The 22736-nt window shown below is 43.1% G+C and overlaps 1 protein-coding gene across 7 annotated transcripts in view; it reads left to right on the top strand.

The window, feature by feature from the left end:
• The window catches only part of CALD1 (caldesmon 1), a 185642-nt gene that overhangs the window by 137183 nt on the left and 25723 nt on the right, over positions 1-22736 (top strand). For 5 of the 7 annotated variants that reach the window (XM_084896595.1, XM_084896596.1, XM_084896592.1 and 2 more), the window contains 2 exons: positions 14846-14992; positions 18359-18737. In XM_084896595.1, coding sequence (XP_084752721.1) covers positions 14846-14992; positions 18359-18737 — 526 coding nt within the window. Of the gene's footprint in view, positions 1-14845; positions 14993-18358; positions 19284-20522; positions 20601-22736 lie in introns of all 7 variants that reach the window. The other 2 variants (XM_084896598.1, XM_084896597.1) reach the window with 1 other exon arrangement.

The following is a 22736-nucleotide window of genomic DNA, read 5'->3' as shown; positions in this document are numbered from 1 at the left end:
GATTTGCCGAACTGAAGTCCCCTCTCGCAGCTAGGATTTATGGAGCCCTTGATATTGGGTAGCCGGCCCTTTATTTCATGGGGAAAGCTGCGGGGTGAAATGAAACACCTGGAGGAGAGACCGAAACTAGAAAATCCTGCCTGAGTACTTGCTAGGGCCACCGCCTCGGAAGAAGGAGCCTCTCTCCTTCCGCTGAGGGAAGCGGTTGGTTTACTCTCCGTTTAGTAGAGGCGGGCTGCCTGTGTGTGCCAAGCACAACGGCCGCTCTCCTCATGCCCTTCATGCACTCCACACCCCGGCCAGACTGAGCTGTTTGCTTTTCCACGTCCATGTTTCCTGACTCTGCAGCCCTGCTATTTGAGCTCTCTGAGTGTGGAAAAGTCCTCTTCTCTCCTCCCCCCGTTGCTTCACCCCCTCTCCTAGCCCAGAATCCTGAAAGATCCAGCTCAAGGACGACTTTCTCCATGAAGTCTTCTCCAATCCCGTAGCTAAAATTGTCTTCTTCCTCCTCTGAACTTTAAATCACGTTACCAATGAGTCTCCTATGGTATTTACCACATGTCTTAGCTTCCCTGCCAGATTATAAATGCCTTTCAGGAGTCTAATTCATCTTGATTTTCACCCTCCGTGAGTGAGTGTTGTAAATGCTCCTCAAATAGCTGTTGAACGGATGTGCTAATTCCAGCCACCTGGGGGTCAGTTTGCATGTTGGAGCGGCATTGCCCACTGGCACCCCGAGATCACAAGTTAAGACCACCCCCCCCCACCTCATTGCCCACCACCTCGTCCTCAGAACCTAAGCCTCTGATGCAGCCCCCAGTGCTGTCCAGAGTTCTCCACTCCGATGTCCCACTTGAATTGAACTGACCTCCTCTCAGGGATTAGAAGCTTCGGTGGATTGGTTGGGGAGAGGAAGGTGCCTAAGATTAGAAGCCCTTAAGCCAATGCCAGTGCTGTAACTTTGTAATCTGTAATGAGAAGATAAGACATTTCCAGAATAAAGTAGGTTATCTCCCCTACTGAAGCCGTGTCTCCTGTCCAGGTGACAATTCTAAGGAACCAGTGATTGCACTGATATCCACCGTGTTTCCCCGAAAATAAGACCTAGCGCAACTTTTGGAGGAAAAATTAATATAAGACACTCTTATTTTCGGGGAAACAGGGTAGTCAGGAGACACAGGAGCCTCGTTGGTTAATAGTCTCATGTTGGGATAGAAATCTGCAGGTGCAGACAGCCAGGTCCTCCCTCTCCGAGCCCTGGCTATCTGGCTCTTAAGCTGTTGATGATTCTCACTCAGTGAACACATACAAATGTCAGTGCTCAGCTGTTTCACTTTACTCTATCTGCTAAAATATCCCCATGTTTATGGGGTCTTCTATTAATTCAAGGGTCGTCTTCCGTGTGCAAGGTTTCTGCTTGGTTTGGTTTGGGCAGGCTGGCTTTCTATCACATCACCACCCGTGGGTATCTGCTTGTTCCCCGCGCAGGGAGTGGCCCCGCCTTAGGGAAGTTTCTCTGGATTTGGGAGGCTCCTTGACTTCCTTTCCCAACAGTGGGGAGGTTGGACCCAATCGCAGTGGTCGGTTCCCAGGCCCCCTGCAAGAATAAATGCTGTTTCCAAAGAGCCAAATGTCCCGGATTTGGCCCTTCAGTTTTCATTTCCTGTCTCCACTCAAGGTTTGTCTTTTTATTTGCTACTGCTTATAAACAAACTCTGCATGCAGTTCTAGTGCGTGGGGGGAGCTGGGAGCCAGCTGGATGTTAGGGGAGTTTGCCGCAATACCTTTCAAGCCAGGGAGGTAGTCATTCATCACCCCAAAATTTCTTTCCTGTCAGAAAGGCCGTCACTTCTCTTACCAGAGGTGCTGGAAACAAAACTCCAGTGTCATCCTATCAGTATATCTGAGCTTTGTGTTTCTAAAGAGGTGCAGGCCTGCGGTGGGGTGAAGTTGGGTAGAGGAGGGAAGTGTGTGTGTGTGTGTGTGTGTGTGTGTGTGTATGTGTGTGTGTGTGGCAGCGGGGGTGCGGGGGGGGGGGGGAGAGACAGGGAATAGGGGCCATCTGTAATACTGTCACCAACAACAAATAAACTAAAAAACCACCACAGGCTGCTAGACTTTGCCCATGAAACCGAAAATAAAATAAAATAAGATAAAGTAAAATAATATATAAAATAAAATAGAAAGAAGGGAAAGATGGGAAGTTATGCCACCCGAACAGCAAGAAATGGAGCCAAAAAGAGTACCGAGGAAGAGGAAATGAACAGTAAATCTTTTTCCAATTAAGAAAAATGAGAGTGGAAGCAGGAAAGCTCCAGAGGGCACTTTGGCGGGGGGCGGGAGGACCATAAAAAGCCTGTTATGAAAATCCATTACACATAAATTTCCTTGCATTAGGCACTGCTTGTCTACAGAGGCTGCGGAGAATCCTCTCGGCTGACACGGGACATGCGACTTGAGTTAGCGGTCTCCACACGCCGTGTACTTTCCCATCGGCTTGTCTGCAATACCACTCTCCCTTCACAGGGATCCTTTAATTAGTCGCAGGTTCGTAATCTCCACTTGCAGACATCTTGTTTTCATTTTTCCAATCCCTTCCTTTCCTTCTCTAAACGTTTACCAGTGCAACAGGGGTCCCCTAATTTGAAGCTCCACCACCTGAAAATATGGACCGTTGTGCTGCATTACGCAAATACTTCCAATCTGGTGACAAGACTTGAATTTCCAGATCACACTAGGTGTAAGGCTCATCTAAAATGAATTCACATATTTAGATTTGAAGAGAGAAATGGAAATTTCTGCTTCTAGGAGACTGTCTTGGACTGTGAAAAGACTCTGTCAGTTTATACTTCTGTGGTTAGGGGCAGTTGCATCTAAATGGGCCAGTAGGAATGTGGGGTTACCCTGCACCCTACTCCGGGACTGTTGCTAAGCTAGTTGTATATCCAGGTCCAGACCTATATGAAAGACAGGGAGAGAGAGAGAGAGAGAGAGAGAGAGAGAGAGAGAGAGAGAGAAAGGGGAGGGGGGGAGTATAGTATTGCCAAGTTATTGACACCTGGTTCTGAATTATTTTATCATGTTTCACTTTAAAACAAACAAACAAAAATACACCCAAGGTTTATTGTCCACAACCTGCATTAAAGCAACATTGTCCTTTAGTAGCTACCAACAGTCAGAAAATAACCCCTATTCAGATTTTCCTTTTGATTCAAAGCATTTTTTAAAGTCCAAGTTTACTGATGATAATATTTATTTAATTCTTATTAGACAAAAAAAATCCTAGGTTGGAGATGAAGAAAAGTAATGTTTATGAAAACTCAGGTAGTAATTGAGTTTATCTCTATTAGCCACATTTTTTTTTACCAGTTGAATCTTAAATAAGGGTTGAAAGAGAAGAGAGAGTTTGATTGCTTTATTTTAATTATCTTACTGGCCACTTAAACATTTCTCTCACTTCTTTTCATTCATTTCAACCAAAGTTTAACGTGAATAATCAAGTGAAAGGGAAGATATGTCTTCTCCAACATTAACCTTCTCTTTCCATACCTCCCCTTTCTAAACATTTATAAATTAAAAAGTAAACTGTTTCTATCTGGCCACACTTACTGCTTTTATGGGGTGAAATAGCAGGAGTGATACAAATCCAGTCCTATCTGTGGCAAAATGAATAGATTTTAGTTTATCTTAGGAATCAGTCATGGACTTAATCCTCCAAAATCTGTATTCAATAGGTTTGGCAGATGCATTATTCTTTTTAAAAATAAATTGGGAGAATGTAGTAATTCAATTATGAATGTAAATCCAGAGTCTATTCATTTTATTTCTACCGAATATCACAAACTATCTATGGATTTTTTAAAAAAACAAACAAAATGGGACCAGTTAAGTAAAAAGTTAGGCATTTATCTTATTCAAACTATAATCTCAAGAAATGTGGGAGATAGTAAAGGGTACAGGGAGGATAAATGGAAATGGAAGGAGACTTGACTTGGGGTGGTAAATACACAATACAGTATGCAAATGATGTATTATAGAATTAAATACCTGAAACTTATATATTTATTAACCAGTGTCACCCCAATAAATTCAATTTAAAAATAGAAATGAAACTAGAGGATTATTTTTTTTTAAATGCTTGGAAATCCTGTGCCTCATCTATTATTATGAACTACAGCTATTTATTTAATCATGGAGAATCTCAGAAATATAATGCATACAGTATGATTATGTAAAGTTCTGAGAAGGCAAATCTAAAAATTGAATCATTTAAGGATGCATACCTTGGGGGTAAAACTACAAAGAAAATCAAGAGAATAATTAAGATAATACCAAATTCAGGCTAAAGGTTATTTAGTGGCATAAAAAGAAATAGGGATGGGATTGAAAGGGTCACATAAGAATCTCCAAGGTGTTGACACTATTTAAGTTGGGTAGTAGACAGATAGGTATTATTATTTAAAATAATAATAAATAGCTCCTATGCAAATTGTCCCCTTGACTGGGAGTTTGACCAGGTGGCAGAGCCGGCTGGCCAATTGCTTGCAGCCCCTCCCCACAGCCAACCTGATCCAATCATCCTGATTGGGGCAGGCTGGCCAGACCCCACCCATGCACGAATTTGTGCACCGGGCCTCTAGTTATTTAAAATGCTCCTGTACTGCCGAGACCGGTTTGGCTCAATGGATAGAGCGTCGGCTTGGGGACTGAAGGGTCCCGGGTTCGATTCCGGTCAAGGGCATGTACCTTGGTTGCGGGCATATCCCCAGTGGGGGGTGTGCAAGAGGCAGCTGATCAATGACTCTCTCTCATCGATGTTTCTAACTCTCTGTCTCTCTCCCTTCCTCTCTGTACAAAATCAATAAAATATATTTTAAAAAATAATAATAAAATAAAATAAAAAAATAAAATGCTCCTGTACTATACCTTCATTTATAGGTACAATATATTTCATGCTAAACATCTTTTTAATGTAAAATATTGACCCCAAACAATTAGAACCCATTGTTTAAAAAGTCTCCTGTGGCCCTAGCCAGTTTGGCTCAGCAGGAGGAGTGTTGGCCTGCAGACTAAAAGGTCCTCAGTTTGATTCCTGCCAAGGACATATGCCTGGATTGTGGGTTCAATCTGCCCCCATAGGGGGCATGTGGGAGGCAGCCAATCAATGATTCTGTCTCATCATTGATGTTTCTATCTATCTCTCTCCCTTCCTCTCAGAAATCAATAAAAAATATTTTAAAATTAATAAACACTATATAATAAAAGCTTAATATGCTAAGTGTCTGGTAATCCATTCAACTATTCAAAGTGTGATATGCTAATGCCACTCAACTGCTGGCTATGACATGCACTGACCACCAGGGGGCAGACAGTTGACCAGTTGATATGACATGCACTGGCCCTCAGGGGGCAGATGCTCTGACCGGTAGGTTAGCTTGCTGCTGTGGTCTGGCCAATCTGGACTGAGCAAGAGGGGCCAGACACACCCTGGAGCCCTCCCATGATCCATCCCTGGCTGACCAACCTCCCACATTCCTCCCCAGCCACAATCGTGCACCAGGTAGGATCCCTTGGCCTGGCCTGCGCCCTCTTGCAATCTGGGACCCCTCAGGAGATATCAGAGAGCCAGTTTCAGCCCGATCCCACAGGCCATGCCAAGGGACCCCACTGGTGCACAAATTCATACACCGAGCCTTTAGCAAATAAGTAAATAAATAAAAGTTTTCTGTGACCACCTGCACGATTTGGAAATGAGTCACTAAGTTTAGGGCTCTGCCTGCCCTAGAGCAGGGTCATTGTGAGAACTGTGTTCCAGTAAACCTTAGTAAGCCTTGAGTCGGAATCAGAACTCACAGAACTCTTCTCGCCTCCCATGATCAATCAGACCTGATCTATTAGTTCGACAGGGCGCCGCAATCATAAAGACTCTAAGAACCAGCCTGCTGCCATAGTGTACAGAGGCAAGAGGCTTTTCTTCCACTGTCCGATGTTTCTGTCTCCTCTGCTCTGAGCACATGTTTACCCACCATGGTCTGTGGTTACCGAAACTCATGTGATTATGGGATGACACTATTGTATAAAGCATATGGTAGGCCGGTGGTGAAAACTTGTGGTGACAGCCTATAAGAGAACACCAACATGTGCAATCACACAATCTCTTACTATTGAGAACCATAAATGTGTGGTTGGTTTGCAACTTTAGTAATTCTCAGATGTGTGTATGTATGGGGAGATGGGATGGCAGAAGGGGAAATAGATGAAGTGAGGCATGCCTCTCTTCCAGGGTAAATTTCTTCATAATAATGTATCCCCTTACATGTCTTCACCAGGTAAAAGGCACACCTTTGATACAGGAACACATACAGCAACACATTCTACAGTGAAATCCAGCATATTTTGACCTTTCTTCCCTCGTTAAATATCCTAATATATAAAAACCCAGAATCCATAACGTCCAAAACAACCGAAGGCTTGACCAAACACCAGTCTGCGCATGCAGCAGGCTCTGGTGGACAGGGACTGGCGAGCAGGCTGAACTGTTGACCTTTTGGGGAGAGAGAGAGGCAGGGCTGATCAACAGTAACCCCAGGCTGCTGGCGAGTGGGCTAAACTGCTGATCTCTCAGAGAGAGAGAGGTGCAGATGCTGGTGAGGCCTGGAGAGAGAGAAAAGCAGGGTCTGATCCACAGCCTCACTCAGAAAGAGAGAGAGAGAGAGAGAGAGAGAGAGAGAGAGAGAGAGAGAGAGAGAGAGGAGCAGGGTCGCTCTTCAGGTCTCGCCAGCAACTGCACCTATTGGTCTCCGAGAGATCAGCAGTTTTTAGCCTGCTCTGCTCACCAGCAGCCTGGTGTGGCTGTTGATGAGCCCTGCTTCTCTGATTAGGCCTGGAGATAGGCCCGAAGACACTGATTGGCATAGAAACCGACCAATCAGAACCTAATCTGGGTGAACTCTGAAGGCAGAACCTAAGGTAGGGGGCTGAGGAGGGGTTTTAAGGGCAACAACTGTTTGGTGTAAGAAAGCAGTTCAATTTTTTAATGACTGGTTTGGCAGTATAGTGCATATGGCTGGCTATCAGTCCAGATATAGGGATTATGTATTTTTGTTTGCCAAGAGCATCTCCTCTTGATGAAAAAGGCTCTCCTCTCTCCCCCATGTAAGCAATCCTATCCCATGTAATCTATCTATATTAATAAAAGGGTAATGTGCTAATTATACCGGGCCCACCAGCCATCTTCTGGACATCCAACTTCCTTCCAGACAAAGCCATGGTGGTGGTGGCCAAGGCAAAGGCAGTTAGGGACAATCAGGCCATCAGGGGAGGGCAGTTGGGGGTGAGATCAGGCCAGCAGGGGAGGGCATTTAGGGGTGATCAGTCAGGCAAAGGCAGTAGGGACCATCAGGCAGGCAGGCAGGTGAGCGGTTAGGAGCCAGCAGTCCCAGATTGTGAGAGGTCCCTGATTGGAGAGGGTGCAGGCTGGGCTGAGGGACCCTCCCCCCCTGCCTTGTATACAAATTTCATGCACCAGGCCACTAGTGTGTGTGTGTGTGTGTATAAAATCAGAAGGGTTTTTCTTTCATTCTATTTTATATTAATTACTAACAGATCAATTGCTGATTGGCTGCCAATCCATTTCTAAACATATTCTGATCTGAAAAATATTTTTATTTTCTGGATTTTTTTTTTCTCCATTATAATTTTTAATGCCTTTTTATTTTCTTCAAGGAATCCAAGGGGAAAACATTCAGATTTGAGCCTTATGTGCATTAAATGAGACCACAACATTTTGCAGACACCACACATAAACAAAATTATAGTTAAGAACCTTAAGAATGTTTCTATAAACTTCTTTTCATTTTCAAACATACAGTAAATCTATGGGGAGAATATGACTCATTTCAGTAGCTCAGGATTTTCCCTCCTGATCACAGCATGGCCTGAGATTTTGCTGAGAGCGTGTGAGCAATTCACAGAACTGACTGGATATGTTTGGAGAATCTGCTTACATTTCGTATTTTGAAAGAAGATTACTGTGGGGGGTTTGGTAAATGAAAAGGAATAATGCAAGTACATGAGTCACTTTGCCTCCTAACAGTGGACCAGCACATTTTCAACCCACGTGATATGTTAACTCTTTAAGTTGGATCCCATCTTACGATCCAGGTTAAGACAATGATATTGGCAGAAGCCAAAATGATGGAAATCAAAGGAAAGTAATTGACTAAGAAGTTGTCCTGAGTGTATGTGAACCCCGGGCAGCCTTCCTGCTGCGTGAGGCCTGCGTGGGGAGTGTCCTGCTGCAGAAAGCCGGGACAGGATCTTGTGGGGATTGAGTGGCTCCCTTACCTCCTATGATCCCTCCTTCAACAAATGCCACCTTCTCCAAGCGACTCCTTACATGAAAGTGGAGGTACAATGGGAGGCAGAGAGATGGGAGCTGATCTTAGGGTGCAGCTAACTATTTAATGTTGGAATTTTAGTTGCAACATTCTCTTTTTTTAAAAATAGGACCTTGCAAAAACAATGAAAGGAAACAAAGAGATGTGGGAACCTTTATCTGAATGGGACTTCCTTAAGTCCTTCATAGATTGGCCTCCTTTTAGGGACTGAGCTTTTTCTCTTCTCCCAGATTTTCCTCAGATAACCTGTGAGTCTGCACGTGTGTCTGCATAGGTATGTGTGCTTACCAAGCCTGAGGGATGTCAAAGATCACAGAAGGATTTGAAGGTGGCGTTTCAAAGTCTGTCCAGTGGCTCTGGAAACCTTTCTAGCCACAGTGAATCTCTGGTAGTGAAGTCATTGAAAGAGATTCCCAAAGTCATATCCATACCAAGTATTTTCTGTAGTCTGACAAACCACCATTTTAGGAGTGAAGGACTGTTCTTCAAATATGTCTAAGTATACATGCAATGGTTTATAAGATACAGATTCCTTTTTATGCATGATGGGTATTATAGGCACTTTACAAAACATTTTTATTAATAAATAACAAAGGAATAATCAATTGTCATGATACCTTAATTTTTTTTTTCGTGATATTTTAAAAGGATCCTCATCCTTCAGATGTTAGAAATTACTGCTGTACAAGATGTAAACGATTAAATTTTTCTCTGACTCTGTCAGTTAGCAGAGAACTGTATCACTGTATGTTAATCCAACCAGGTTATTTGAAGTGACAGAGCATAGGGGTGTAAGTTGAAACAATTATTGTGGGGCAATCTGACAGGATCTTTTACATTTAAGTGAACATAGACTATTCCACATCAATATCTACCCTACAGAAACACATGTGTGCATAAGAAGATGTTTTGGCACTGTATATGGTAGAGAAAAGTTGGGAAAACCCAAATGCCTATCAATAGGAGAACGGTAACATTAACTGTGGGATCCTCTACGGAAAGTGACAGAAAGAAGTGATGTCTTGGTGGACTGATTTTGAAAAATCATCAAACATGTTATTAAATTTTTTAATTGTAAAATAATTATGTCATATATATATGTAAAAAAAAATAGAATAGCAAGATTACAAATTCAAACTTGATGAACTATTTGGCTATCCAAGTAATTACTCAGAGTATCATAGTACAGTGAATGTCAACATAAAATAGATAAATTTGTACTCAGAAAACCATTTTTCCCCATCCCTCTGGATCTTTAATGCTCTTAAACATGTAATAAAATCAATCCTCCTCATGAAAATGGCTATTACTGCCCAGCCAGTGTGGCTCAGTGATTGAGTGCCAACCCATGAGTTAAGAGGTCACTGGTTCAATTCCTGGTCAGGACGCATACGTGGGTTGTGGGCTTGATGTTTCTATCACTCTATTCCTCCCCCTTCCTCTCTCTATAAAAATCAATAAGAACATTTAAAGATGGCTATTACTTTTTCTCATTCTATTTTTAAACATGATTTCCTGATAAGAGATCTTGTTTTGTTAATAAAATACTGTTGCCAGCATTTTTACTTGAAAAGTTCAAGGATCTTGTACTATCGTCTCAAATCAGAGAACAGCAAAACGGAAAGAAGACAAAATGAAATAAGAACAACATTTTTCAAACCCTGGGGCACAAGAGGGAAAACCACCTTTATTGTAAATGACATGCTGCCGGGTGTTGCACAGTCTTAAGAAATCTGTGATGGGGAAGGGAGATGGGGTGAGGAGGACACAAGGCAAGATTATAAGGAGTGTCTGCTCCGATGTCTTACCTGTGGAAGCTCCTGCTCCTCTCATCGATATACATTTAGATCCTGGCCCATCCAGGCATAAAGACACCAATTCCTCAGAAATTCCTTTCTTTGCCATATCTGCAATACCTTTCTCTCCCTCCCCATATCTGCAATACTTTTATTTATTTGAACTTTCTATCTAAAAGACACAGCGTGTAACATGATTGTCTTGTTACTTGAATACGCAGGCTGTAGCACGCTGGTGGTAGAGTACGTCTTTGGTGTGAAAGCCACAGCATTCCAAGAGAGTTTTCCCAACGCGTAGGTCTGTGTTTTCTTATAATTTAACACCAGAGCCTTTTAGCAGTGCTTCTGGGGATGGAAGAAAAGCCAGTTCTCTCTACTTTGTTCATATCACTGACAGTCAAATGACATCATGTGATTATTAGGGACTTTGAGATTGTTTAACACTTATTCATGCGTGCGCGCGCGCGCGCGCGCACACACACACACACACACACACACACACACACACACACACCATTTCTCTTTCTTTCCCCTGAATACTAGTATTTGATGAGCTTTTTTGCTCCGCAGTAAGAGAAATACCAAATGCAATGGTTTATAAGAGGCAGCATTGGCCTCCTGCAGTAAGCTCCATCGTACCTTTCTCCAAGTGTTCGTGCCTCCACAGATAAGCAGCTACCAAAACACATCCTAACCCTGCTAACACCCAGCGTGGGCCAGGGAAGTCATGGATTCTTGTCAATCAAGCTTTTTTTAATAGAGAGGTATTTTACATATCAGTTGAGGTTACCTTTTTTCAAATAAAATGCATTCAATTAAAACTCTAATAAACATGGTTTCGTCTTTCCCAGATGATTCAGAGGAAGTCTGGGCCCACACTGCCTCTGAATCATCTGGGAACATCAGCTCTTTGTAGCGGATAGCACCATACCCTGGCTAACGCCGCGTCTGCTGACGTTTCTCAGGAGGAACGAATGGATTGTTGTGCTTTTATTACCATCCAGTGGGTGGTAAGGCATGAGGTGTACTCGTCAGCAGCCTTTCAAATACATTTTCATCTGATGTGTGGGAGGTTAGAAATGTTCACATTTCATCTTTAACGGGAGCATAAACTAGATGTTGAGCTAGCATTTGGATGTCTTTTTGAATAAGTTCTGCTTATGGTGAGATTAGCACGCACGTACGTTGCTGGTGTTGCGTACCTTTCTGGCGGGCACGTTGTCAGTGTTTATCACAAGTCTTTAAAGTGAGCATACTATTAAACACAGAAATTCTAAGAGAATTTTTCCTGGGTGGGTAATGGAACAAGTGCTAAAAGTATAGCTATAATGATGTCCTTTGCAGCATTTTTTGCAAGAACATAAATTTGGAAAAATCTTAACTATCAGGAGAAAATGGGTTAAATAGATTATAATACATCTCTATAATTACTGTGTACACCTGTACATAGAATACTGTGAAAATTATATTTTACTTGTATGTTAAAAATAATCATAAATAAGGTAAATTTAAAACTATATTTACCTCAGTAAATATAAAATTTTTGGTTTTTGTTTTTCCATTTTATTAAAAAAAATCATCTGTGATACATGGGAAAATGTCTGGTAGGATGAATCAAGTATTCATCATTTTGCCCTGACCCATTTGGCTCAGTGGATAGAGCGTCAGCCTGCAGACTGAAGTATTGATCATTTTTTATGTCTGAGTTGTGTGATTAAGGAGCTAATTTTCACTTTCTCTTTTATATATTTTGTATTGTCTGATTTAAGAAAATAAGTGTATGTTACTTTTAAAATCAGAAGAAATGAACAATTAAGTTCTTTTTAATTTTGAAGAAAAAAATATATAAACCCGTGTAGTTATGTGAAAGGCATGTTGCTGTGGGTCAGACCTAAAAGCAAGAAACTATCTGGCTTTGCACACCAAGGACTAATGCAGGGAGTCTCACATCTGAAGAATGTCCACACATGTCAAGTCATTTGGTATGGACACAACTTTACTTACAGAGTCAGCTGATATGTTATTGAGCCGGCAACTGGGCATGTTATGATTCAAAATACCAGGAAGTCCTTTTGCCTCTCTTTTGTTCTTTGAAACAATTTTCATTTGCATATTCATCAGTAGTAATAAAAGATCCTTAAAAATCTAGGTTCTGGAAACTATATCCTGCTGATGGAGAGTGATGGACTGTAAATTTCAGGCTCTACCACGTGAGAACAGTTACAGGAGACTGGGTATAATCTGGTTGTTCAGGCCACTCCTCCAATGAGAAATCTAAGATGAAGAGAGGCCGAGTGGGATTTGTCCTCGGTGGCAAATCAAGTTTGTGTCAGAACTAAAAGCCAACAACAGCCAGCTGCGAAGCACATGGGTAGGTGCGAGGAAGACAGTAACATCTCACATTGTTCAAGCATAGTAGGAAATGAAGGGCTAAAAATGAAATTGCATTCAGGAAAGGGGGGTAGTTCTGTTTGTAGCATAGGACGTCCCATATGGAACTTTTATGCCTCTTGCTTATCTTGGAAAAGGAAGTCCCCCGTAATAGCCAAGACCTCGGCTGATCCAGAGATGTAGAGGAACATATTAAGGCTTTGTGTTTGATTGGCTTGGGAAGCAGTCATTAAGGACCCTGCTGTGGTTAAGCTGTCTACTGAGAAATAAGCCAAAGGAACATTAGGCCAAGAAGCTGAAGCCAAACCACTGGGAATGTCACTGCAAACTACAATGTGATTGAATTAGAAGGGAACATTCACATCGTGTCATGTTGTCACCTCAAGTTCAACGAGTCTAAAATTGAACTCATCTTTCCTCATAAAGCAGCTCCTCAACTGCACTTTCCTGAGAGCAATAAAATACTCTGCTGAGTATTGAGAATGCCTTACCACAACACCCTTGGTTTCATTAGACTCACACACGCTTTCAGACAAGGCAATTTAACTCCAGAAAATCAAGGACGACCAGCGAGTGAGAAGCCAGTTCTAGAAACCAGGTTTTCTGAGTACTAACCTAGTTATCTTTTAACTATATCACTCTGCTCCTGTCACCACATTTGCAGAAATAAACCAGCCGCTGACATTTTATTTATATTGGAATTTGAGTATTACACACTAGCAGATTTTAGTAAGTATGAAGCCAGATTTTTCTGAAGCAGTAAAGAACCAACCAACCAACCAACCTTAGGTTTTGTTCATTTTGTGTTTTATAAGCTATCTGGGTGAGAAGAAAAAAAAAAAATCATAGCGTTTGTATTACTGAAGTCAAATCGCTTTGGATCTATGCCTAAACATGCCGGTTTGTAAACCTAACCACAGCAAACCAGTTATTAGGTTCATGTTGTTGGTATAAATTGTATGATTCCACATACAGTTTATATTTTTGTTTTCTTTCATTTGTACTTTATTTTAGTTTTGTTGTTATATAAGAATTACAAGCATGAAACTTTTGCATATCAGGGATACCTATATGTAGATATGTAAGTAATCTATAATAATAAAAGCGTAACATGCTAATTAGACCGAATGGCCAAAGCCTCGGCAGGTGGGGGCCAAGGCCCTTACACAAACTTCATGCACCAGGCCTCTAGTACTGCAATAAAAGCACTTCAACTAATGTAAAAAGCAGCCTTCTGCACAGCGCATCTCCATCCCAACCCATGGACCCATCAAGCCAGCGGGTCCCTGGGCCAGCACGTCCATCCTTCTTTGCACTGTGTATCTCCATACACATTAATCTCTCAAACATAGCCAAGTTAACCATTCAGGTCATTTCCTCCTGAGTCTGGGATTCTGTAGTTCCTAGCTCCGGTTCTTTATTGGGGAATAAGGAAAACATATCTAACGTGATGATATTGATTGTATAATTTTCCTAAATAGGCATTTGCTTCGGCTGAAACTATGAAAGCTAAATAAAATAGATGCATGTATAGCCCTCTGTGCCTCTTCTCCTGCCCTAGCTCTTATCTGTCTATGTCAATGCACACGTGTGGGCAACCATGATGTGCCTGGCATGTGTTTTTAGAACAAAAGAGGAGCCTTAGAGGGAACTGCACTGACTTGGAAGCCTCCTTTCAGTTGCCACCTCTCTGCTGTGAAAAGGAACTAAAAGGAAAATATAAAATCCAAACAAAGGATATTCTGTTCTCGGTTTTAATTAGGGATTTGGGCTTTTTAATGTCTAAGTCCTGGTTTGGTTACTTAACTTGATTCTTTTCTGACCTTGTGACAATGTCTCTGCAAATAATGAGTACAACATGCTTTGAATCTTTTTAATAAGTGTTTTGATTTTTTCAGTTTGATGCTTTGGTTTCTGAAGTTTACAAGCTGGTCCTCAGCTTAGTAAAGGAATCTAACTGAATTTGCTAATGTAGTCTCTGAAGGCAACCTGCTTTTGTGTAGATTTTTTAATTTAAGCTGTTTATTTGATCACTGCAAATTATCTTCTGTAAATACTGGGTGAGTGCTTTTCAGATACGTAAAAGTTTGAAAACTAGACACTGAGTCTCTAAACTTAAGGAACAGAACCTTCCTTTTAGAACTCTGTGGTTCGGTAGGAGTCCAGTTTAGAAAAGGACTCGGGGCTGATCCTGCCAAGAAGGTGGTGACGATGGTTGGCAGTTGGCATGCTCAGAGGGTTGTTTCTGTGATGTTGCAGAATCGCCTACCAGAGGAATGACGACGATGAGGAAGAGGCCGCCCGGGAACGGCGCCGGCGAGCCCGACAGGAAAGGCTGCGGCAGAAGCAAGAGGAAGAATCCTTGGGGCAGGTGACCGACCAGGTGGAGGGTCACACCCAGAACAGGTACTGTCCTCTTCAGAGTGGAAAATGTCTCCGTTGCTTCTCAGCCTGTCTGATGAATGGAATGTGTTGGGCAAAGCATTCCCTTCTCAGTCCAACTCAACTCTTGTCAGTCTAATTTGTTTAATTATTTCATAGCCATTTTAGGCAACTAGTCAGATTGAACAGTAAACTGATTTCGACTATAGGGCACCACTACTCCTTTCTCTCCCCCCAGCCCAAACATACCCAAGTAGAATTACTTTATTTTATAATCTAGTAATTTTTTATTTACTAACTATGGTGAGTTATAGCTTTAAATAAGGGGTACTATTTACATTCACTCTTTAGGCTATTGCTCTCTGTTTTGAACTAAAGATTTATTAACTCAGTAGTTTTCTGCGCCTATCAATAGCAGATAATACTTCAATTTTAAAAATAGGCATGAATGTCTTGGTTTTTCTGATCTATAGCCTGAATCGATATTCTGTGATCACTACAATATTCAGCAAAGTGCAAAATCCTGTTTAATTTAATATAATTATTCCAACAAACTTATGAGTTTACTTCTACATTTTTCCTATACATGCCCTGGCAGAAATGAAGAGAGTTGAGAGCACTTAAGAGATTCAATGTCTTCCAAAGGGACCTTTACAAGTTCACACATACAAGGTCACACAGTCCATTATGCTAATGATTAGTGTATGCCACTTATTTGTCATGAGATGTGGAAAAGGGAGGATGGGAAAAGGGAGGAAAAAGGTTAATATTAAAGTATAATTATGGAGTGATTAAATATCATGAAACCACCATATAAGATATTGTACATGGCTTTGGTTTTAGTTTGGTTTTTTTGTGTGCATGTTTAAGGGCACTGTTGATGGTTTCTTTAATTCAGTCTATCTAGAAAATTCTGAATGGAAAGAGTTCTGGCCTCTTTAGCCCAAATTTGAGTGGGCACACAGGAGGTTTCTGAAGGCAGTCTTAAAATGCTGGTAGGCAGAACGAATTCAGTAAGAAAAAGTTAACAATTAGGTAGAGAAATAGAGACCATGTCTCTTGAGAAGTAGATCCTAAATAGGAGAGAATATAGCAAAGGGGTTGTAGGGATATTCTCTGAGGTTCACTACTTGGCTTTGAACCTGAACTTAGCCTTTCACTAACTATATTTCTTCAGTTAAATGAATAGAAATGAGCATTATTCCTTTCTCTTAGGGGCATTGCTGAATTTAAATGAGATACTAGAACATGTGAAATGCACAGTGCTTTGCACAGAGTAAGTGCCTAGCTTTAGTTATTATTAGGAAGATGGTGTCAGAGTCTTATCGAGGAGGGCTGCCTTTCCTATGTTTGAGCTGAGGATGGAAGGGGGGAAAGAGCTTACAAATAGCTCTTGCCTGAATCTGGTTATCAGTGAATGACTAACAATGACTGAGAGTTACTCGTGGTCTATCGTTTTTCTTGCTTTACAAATCTTGCTTCTACTTGAGTTTCTCTCCTTTCTCACATTTTACTAATAACAGTTATTTCCTACTATTGGTTTAACACAAAATTCTTTTCTTTTTTCAGTGAAGCCTATGTGATTTACCTCTAAAATATAAACAACCCTACCTGGTACTTAACTACCGGTGATTGTCGTCATGATTTATAAACAGGCGAAGAAAGGTTCAACAGAATCTGTTGGTTTCTTAACTCCAGAGTACTTTCATCTGGCTAGCACTTTACAATTCGGGGTACCTTTTAAATATTATTTAAATACATAGGCATATCCAAATGCCTATGTATATAGACTTTCCCCCTTAAATTCTAAACTATTTGTATTTCCAGGTACATGTAATCCTTATATGTCTAATTCATGGAGACAGTGTCCTGTAGTAACAGCTAAGGCCAAGAAAGTTTAAAATCTAGCCTTTACTCTGCCGTTTCTTGTTGTTAAATGTGAAACGTGTTTTTCCAAAATTAAGTGAACTTGAACTTCAAAGGGGCCAAGTTCAGTATGAACCATGACATTTGATGGAGTTTCTAAACATTGCAAGACATATTCTTCCAACTCTGGCCACAGTTCCTGGTATCACATGGCTGGTTGTTTCCTGCCAGAGAGACCAACACCCCTGGCTCAGGCAGTGTCCAGCATCCTGCAAGAGGGAGTGAGGTGATGGACACGGTACAATGTGATTTTTAGAGATTTTCTTTTCTTTTTAAATAAACATCACATTTAACTGTTCTTAGTCTACTGTGGAAAGAAGGGCAAAAGACCCCAGGTTCATGAAAATCTTAACAAAGAACATAGGTGGTGTATATATAAGTTAGGGTAATGTCAGCTGCTAAAACAATGAACCCATAAATTTTAGTAATTTAATTCAATAATATATACCAATCTGGTGTGGTTACTTCTGATGAATAGGTAGAACTGGTCACCTACTTTCTTCCCTCTTATGACTCTATCAATTCCTGGGGCTTTGGAGTCCTTGATCTAGCCAGCAGAGAGAGAGAGAGAGGGTAGAGAATGCACCCTTGCACCCTAATTATCTTGGTCTGGACACATCACTTTTGCTCACATTCAGCTGGACATTTTTGGTCACATGGCTCAACCTAGGTGCAAGGGAGAGGGGAGAGTAGAAAATATAATGTTTGACCGACAGCCTCTTCCAGTGACTATGGAAGGAAGAGCGTGAATTGTGGTGGACAGTTACATGTCTCTACCACGGGGGTGAGTCTAACATGTCCACGCCGTCACATACACTCCCTCCCTCTCCGGGTACTTTGTGTCCCACAAATCCAGTTCAAGAATTCTAGACGACTTGGTGACATGTGACAATACTATACGATGCTAGAAGAGCTCATTATTTCAGTTTGGTCCCTGTCTTCGTCTGAGTTCCCCAAGATGCAGATCCTGAGGCAAAGATTTGACCTCACGTCGTTTATTTGTAAAATGATCCCAGAAAAGACTGGGAACGGTGTGGGCAAGTGACACAGGGAAGGAAAGGCAACCCAATAAAGGTTTCATTGCCAAGCAAGTGGCCACTGTTGATCTCCCCGGGCAACTCTAAGATCCAGGCAGCACAGGCACTCAGAATTCCCCAACCCAAACGGTGTGGGGAGCCGAGGTGTGGATACACCAATGGTCATCACTGTTTGTTTGACGTCTGCTCCCAGGAAACCTTAACATCCAAAGCACGTCTGGCATATAGAGAGGACGGCAGTGGCCAGAGAAAGACCAGGGGCACAGCCTTGCACATGCTGTCCTTTAGGGGAGGGGGAAGCGAGGTGGAGGTACATGGGCATGGCACTGCCAGCCTCTGCCATAGGGCCCGTGGGTGGGTCGGGGAACCCGCTGACTGATTAACCAGCATCATGCTTTCTGTCTCTGGTGTTGTCTCTGCCCTGCAGTGTGCCTGACGAGGAGGTCAAGGCCGCCACCGCGAACACGCAGGTGGTGGAGAGCGAAGAGGAGGCCGCGCTGCTGGAGCGCCTGGCCCGGCGGGAGGAGCGGCGCCAGAAGCGCCTGCAGGAGGCGCTGGAGCGGCAGAGGGAGCTGGACCCCACCATCACCGATGGGAGAGCAGGGAACGATGCCACCGAGGAGGAGAAGGAAGGAAAGAGTGAAAGTCGCCGAGAAAGATATGAGGTGGAGGAAACAGAGGTCGTCACCAAGTCCTCCTACCAGAAGAACGACTGGAGGGATGCCACCGAGGAGAAAAAGAAGGAAGAAGACCAAGGAAAGGAGGAAGAGGAGAAGCCGAAGCGAGGGAGCATCAGAGAGAATCAGGTAGAGGTGCCGGTGGAGGAGGAGAATGCGGTGGAAACTCGAGAAGAAATGCCTTTGAAAAACGGGCAGGTCCGTGCGGATGAGCCTGACATAGAGGATGGGAGGGAGCACGGTGCCGAGGAGACGGCCCTAAACGAAAAGGCAGAGGAGGAGGAGGAAAGGGAGAGGGCCCAGGCAGAGAGGCTCAGGCTGGAAGCAGAAGAAAGAGAGAGGGTTGAAGCTGAGCAAGCCCGAAAGCTAGCAGAGGAGGAGAAAGCAAGAAGGGAGGAGGAGGAAAAGGCAGCTGCACGGGAGAGAGAGCGGAGGGAGGCAGAGGAGAGGGAGAGGGCGGAGGAGGAGGCGAGAAGGGCAGCGGAGGAGGAGGCGAGGCAGAGAGCAAAGGCAGAGGAAGCCCAGAAGGCTAAGCTGGAAGAGCAAAACCGTGCAGAGCAGCTAGGAGAGAGAAAGATCCAAGGGGGACAGGTAGAGGAGAACCTAGACGGGAAGTGGGTCAGGGAAAAGAAAGGCCAAGAAGAGAAACCTCAGTCAGCTGCCCAAAAGAAACAGGTACGGTACACGTTTTTGCACCGTGTGTGTACGTGTGATGTCTGCGACGTGTGAGAAATGTGATGCACATCGGATTTGGGGCTGAGGCCACGTGCTTGATCATTTGGCAAGCTGTTCGGGTTCTTTAGGCCGTAGCCATCGGCAAGCATGAGGCCGTTGGTTGCTGGCCGAACAGTCAGTCAGCCACACTTGCTGAGACCACCAGAGAGAAATGTGTTGCTCTGGGCTTGCTTGTTTTAAACACCAGGAAAATGAACGAGCCCAAAGGTGGTAGCTGGGGCAGTGCCATGTTGACCTGTGGTTCTGCACCAGCACCTAAACGCATTCCTTTTCACACCTTTGCTTCTACCCATAGGTCTACATGAGGCAAGGGCATCTTAACGCCTCACCCTACCCGTGGGTGCGGCATTTAATAAAAAATTATAAACGTTGGGGTGGGAAACTGACACACACAAAAAAAGGAATCATGATCAGAAATAGCATCTTAAGAAGGCAAAATATACCTGGTAAAACCCTCAAAATCAACTGGTAATAAAGGAGGGAAAGAAGTCAGTTTTGAGGATCTTTAAAAAAAAAAAAAAAATGTCAAAACCATGGTTGGCATCATGTAGACCTGAGCTTCCCGTAAACTTGCAGAAAGCCAGTCCTCTGGGGTGGCATCCGTTTATCATTGGCTGGTAATTAAAAGCCTACGTGTTGCTTCTTTTGCCATTCAAATGACATATATAAACCGGCATAGCCCCAGGAAGGGTGGAAATTGAGGGGAGGGGTGTGTGAGCTGCGAGAGATTTTTTTTTTTTTTCTGACTGCAAGTCTGCATTTAAAGCACTGTGCTTACCCACCACCTGCTCGCATGCCCGCCTTCCATGAGAGTGCTCTGTCACTAAGTATGCATTGCACTGAGGTGGTCTCTCACTCCTGCTTGTGACGAGGGACTCGTGAACACAGCCACTGCTGAGAGGATTAGGAACAAAATGCACCAAACCACACACGAGGTTTGTAAGGAGCACCATGGCCCGCTAGATATCCATGAGCACAAGGGCAGGCACATTGGAAGGTCGGGGGAGGAACATATCCAGGCTGCTGTTTGTAACCACTGGGGGCAACGTGAGCACTGACACAGCCGGAGAGAAGTCAGCCTGTGCCACCTGCCGTGTGACCAGAGCACCTTCTCACTGGGTTAGAGCTAGAAAGGGCGGCTTTTACATGTGTGATCTTACCATTCTTGAACATGAAAAGGAAGAAGAAAAGGGGGCTAAAGGGCAACTTAAGAGAGAAAAGTCCCAAGAAGACAAGCCTGCCTTCAAAAAGGAAGAGGTAAATGTTATTGGGAAATCGCCTCATTAATGATAAAGCAGCAGAGAGAGTGTGCTGTGGCATGGCAGGTCAGATGGCCTCTGATGTTTTCCATGCCCTGACTTAACGATTCGTCGAATGGCAAAACCAGCTTAGAGCATTTCAAAAGCAGTTAAATGTGCCAATCTGCATTTTCTTTTTCTTTTTTTTTCTTTTTTTTTTTAAAAGGCCCTTGATTCCTTTTATATATATATATATGAGCCCAAAGGTGGGCCTATATTTTTTTTTAATTGATTTTTTACAGAGAGGAAGGAGAGAGATAGAGAGTTAGGAACAATGGTCAGCTGCCTCCTGCACACTCTTTACCGGGGATGTGCCTGACCGGAATCGAACCTGGAACCTTTCAGTCTGCAGGCTGACGCTCTATCCACTGAGCCAAACCAGTTTCGGCCAATTGGCATTTTCAAAGAAGAAATAGACGATATCAGAGGGCATTGTAGGCAGCAAGCACTGCATAGTGACATAAATGATCATTCTTGCTGTGAAAAGCTTGAAGAACGCTTCTCTGCTCAATCTTCCCCACTCTCTATTCTTCTAAGAGCTATTTTCCCCCCTTGAGCCATCCTGCTTTCATTCCCATCAGGGGAAATATTTCCAACTCGCTTTGATGGATGATTTAACTTCTCAAAGGAAAAACACCCCCACGTCTCAGTAGAAAATTTGATACGGAAGATGTTATTTGGTTTTTGAAAGGAAACTTGGGCAAAATGTTCTGCATTGCATTTCTGAGGCACACACAGGCGCTGGTGCCAGGGTGTTGGCCTGCAGGTAAGTAACCGGTGAGCGGGCCAGTGGCTGCCGCAAAGAGAAGGTCATTATCTGATGTCATCGAAACGCCACATCAGAAAGCCCAATTTTGTTTTGCCCACCGTGCTTAGGCTAGCCTCAAGGAATTCTAAAAGTTGTGGCAGTATCTAATCAGTTCAAAGTATGTGAGCATGGTAAAACTAAATTATCAAAATTGAAAGAGTTTAAGCACTTTGCTCGTGGACTGATTTGTAGCTATTTTTTTTAAATATGTTTTTATTGATTTTTTTTGTTTGTTTTTTGTTAGAGAGAGAGAGAGAGGAAGGGAGAGGGATAGAGAGATAGAAACACCAATGAGAGAGGAACATCATTGATCAGCTCTCTTCTGCACGGCCCCCTCTAGGGATCAAGCCCGAAACTTGGGCATGTGCCCTGACCGGGAATTGAACTGGCAACCTCTTAGCTCCTGGGTCATCGCTCAACCACTGAGCCACACCGGCTGAGCTGACCTGAAGCCATTGGCGCCAACTCAAATGGGGTCTTGCTACATTTCTCTACCCATTGTGGCATATGTTAAGAAACAGAGGGGGAGAAATCCATAATTGGAAAAGATAACCAGATTTAATAGGGGGTGATTGTTTTTTAAGCGTTTTTTTCCTAAAATGCATGTAAAAATCCCTAGTTCCTGTGATATTTATTTTGTTTAAGATGCCTGTTCCTCCTTGCTTCTAAAAGAATGCATGGTGGTTTGGGAGTGAACGCCGAGTGTGAACTCTGTCCATGTAGAGGAAGGAGAAAGCGTCAATGCTGATAACTGGAAAACTGAATTTGGCCCCAATGAGGCAGCTAAGGAAATGGTTGAACATGTGGGAAAACAGTGTTCTCATTTTGTAACAGAAGAACGCTACAAAAAAAAAAAAAAAAATGAAAGTTACCTCAGAACTAAACTCCAGCAGAAATATCCCACAGGGTTCTTCTCTAGAGCTAGCGTTTGGTGAGGAAATCTCTACAGGAAGGAGAGGGCATGAAACCATAGCTCAGTGATTAAGTTTATGTTGGGGATAGGGAGCTGGAAAAGCACGTTTGGACTCTGTGCTCTAAATTTAACTCATTTCATTAGTCTCTGGTGGGCGTTCAGGGATCTGAGCATCCTGGTCTGTGTGCCCTGTGGGAGCCGGGAAGCACTCGCACAGCCATCCAGATCCTCCCTTTGCCTCTTCCAGACAAGGCCCCCATGCAACACTGTCCCGGGTCCAATGACTTCAGAGCTGCCTCTTTCCCAGTGTGCTCTACAGCACATTCTACTGACCCAGAACCCCCCCTTTTTTATATATATAAGGCCTCTGCACA

Source organism: Pipistrellus hanaki (genome assembly GCF_964339955.1).
Source record: "Pipistrellus hanaki genome assembly, chromosome: 10".
NCBI lineage: Eukaryota > Metazoa > Chordata > Mammalia > Chiroptera > Vespertilionidae > Pipistrellus > Pipistrellus hanaki.
The sequence above is the reverse complement of the archived record's forward strand: the minus strand, read 5'-3'. Positions and strand labels throughout refer to the sequence as shown.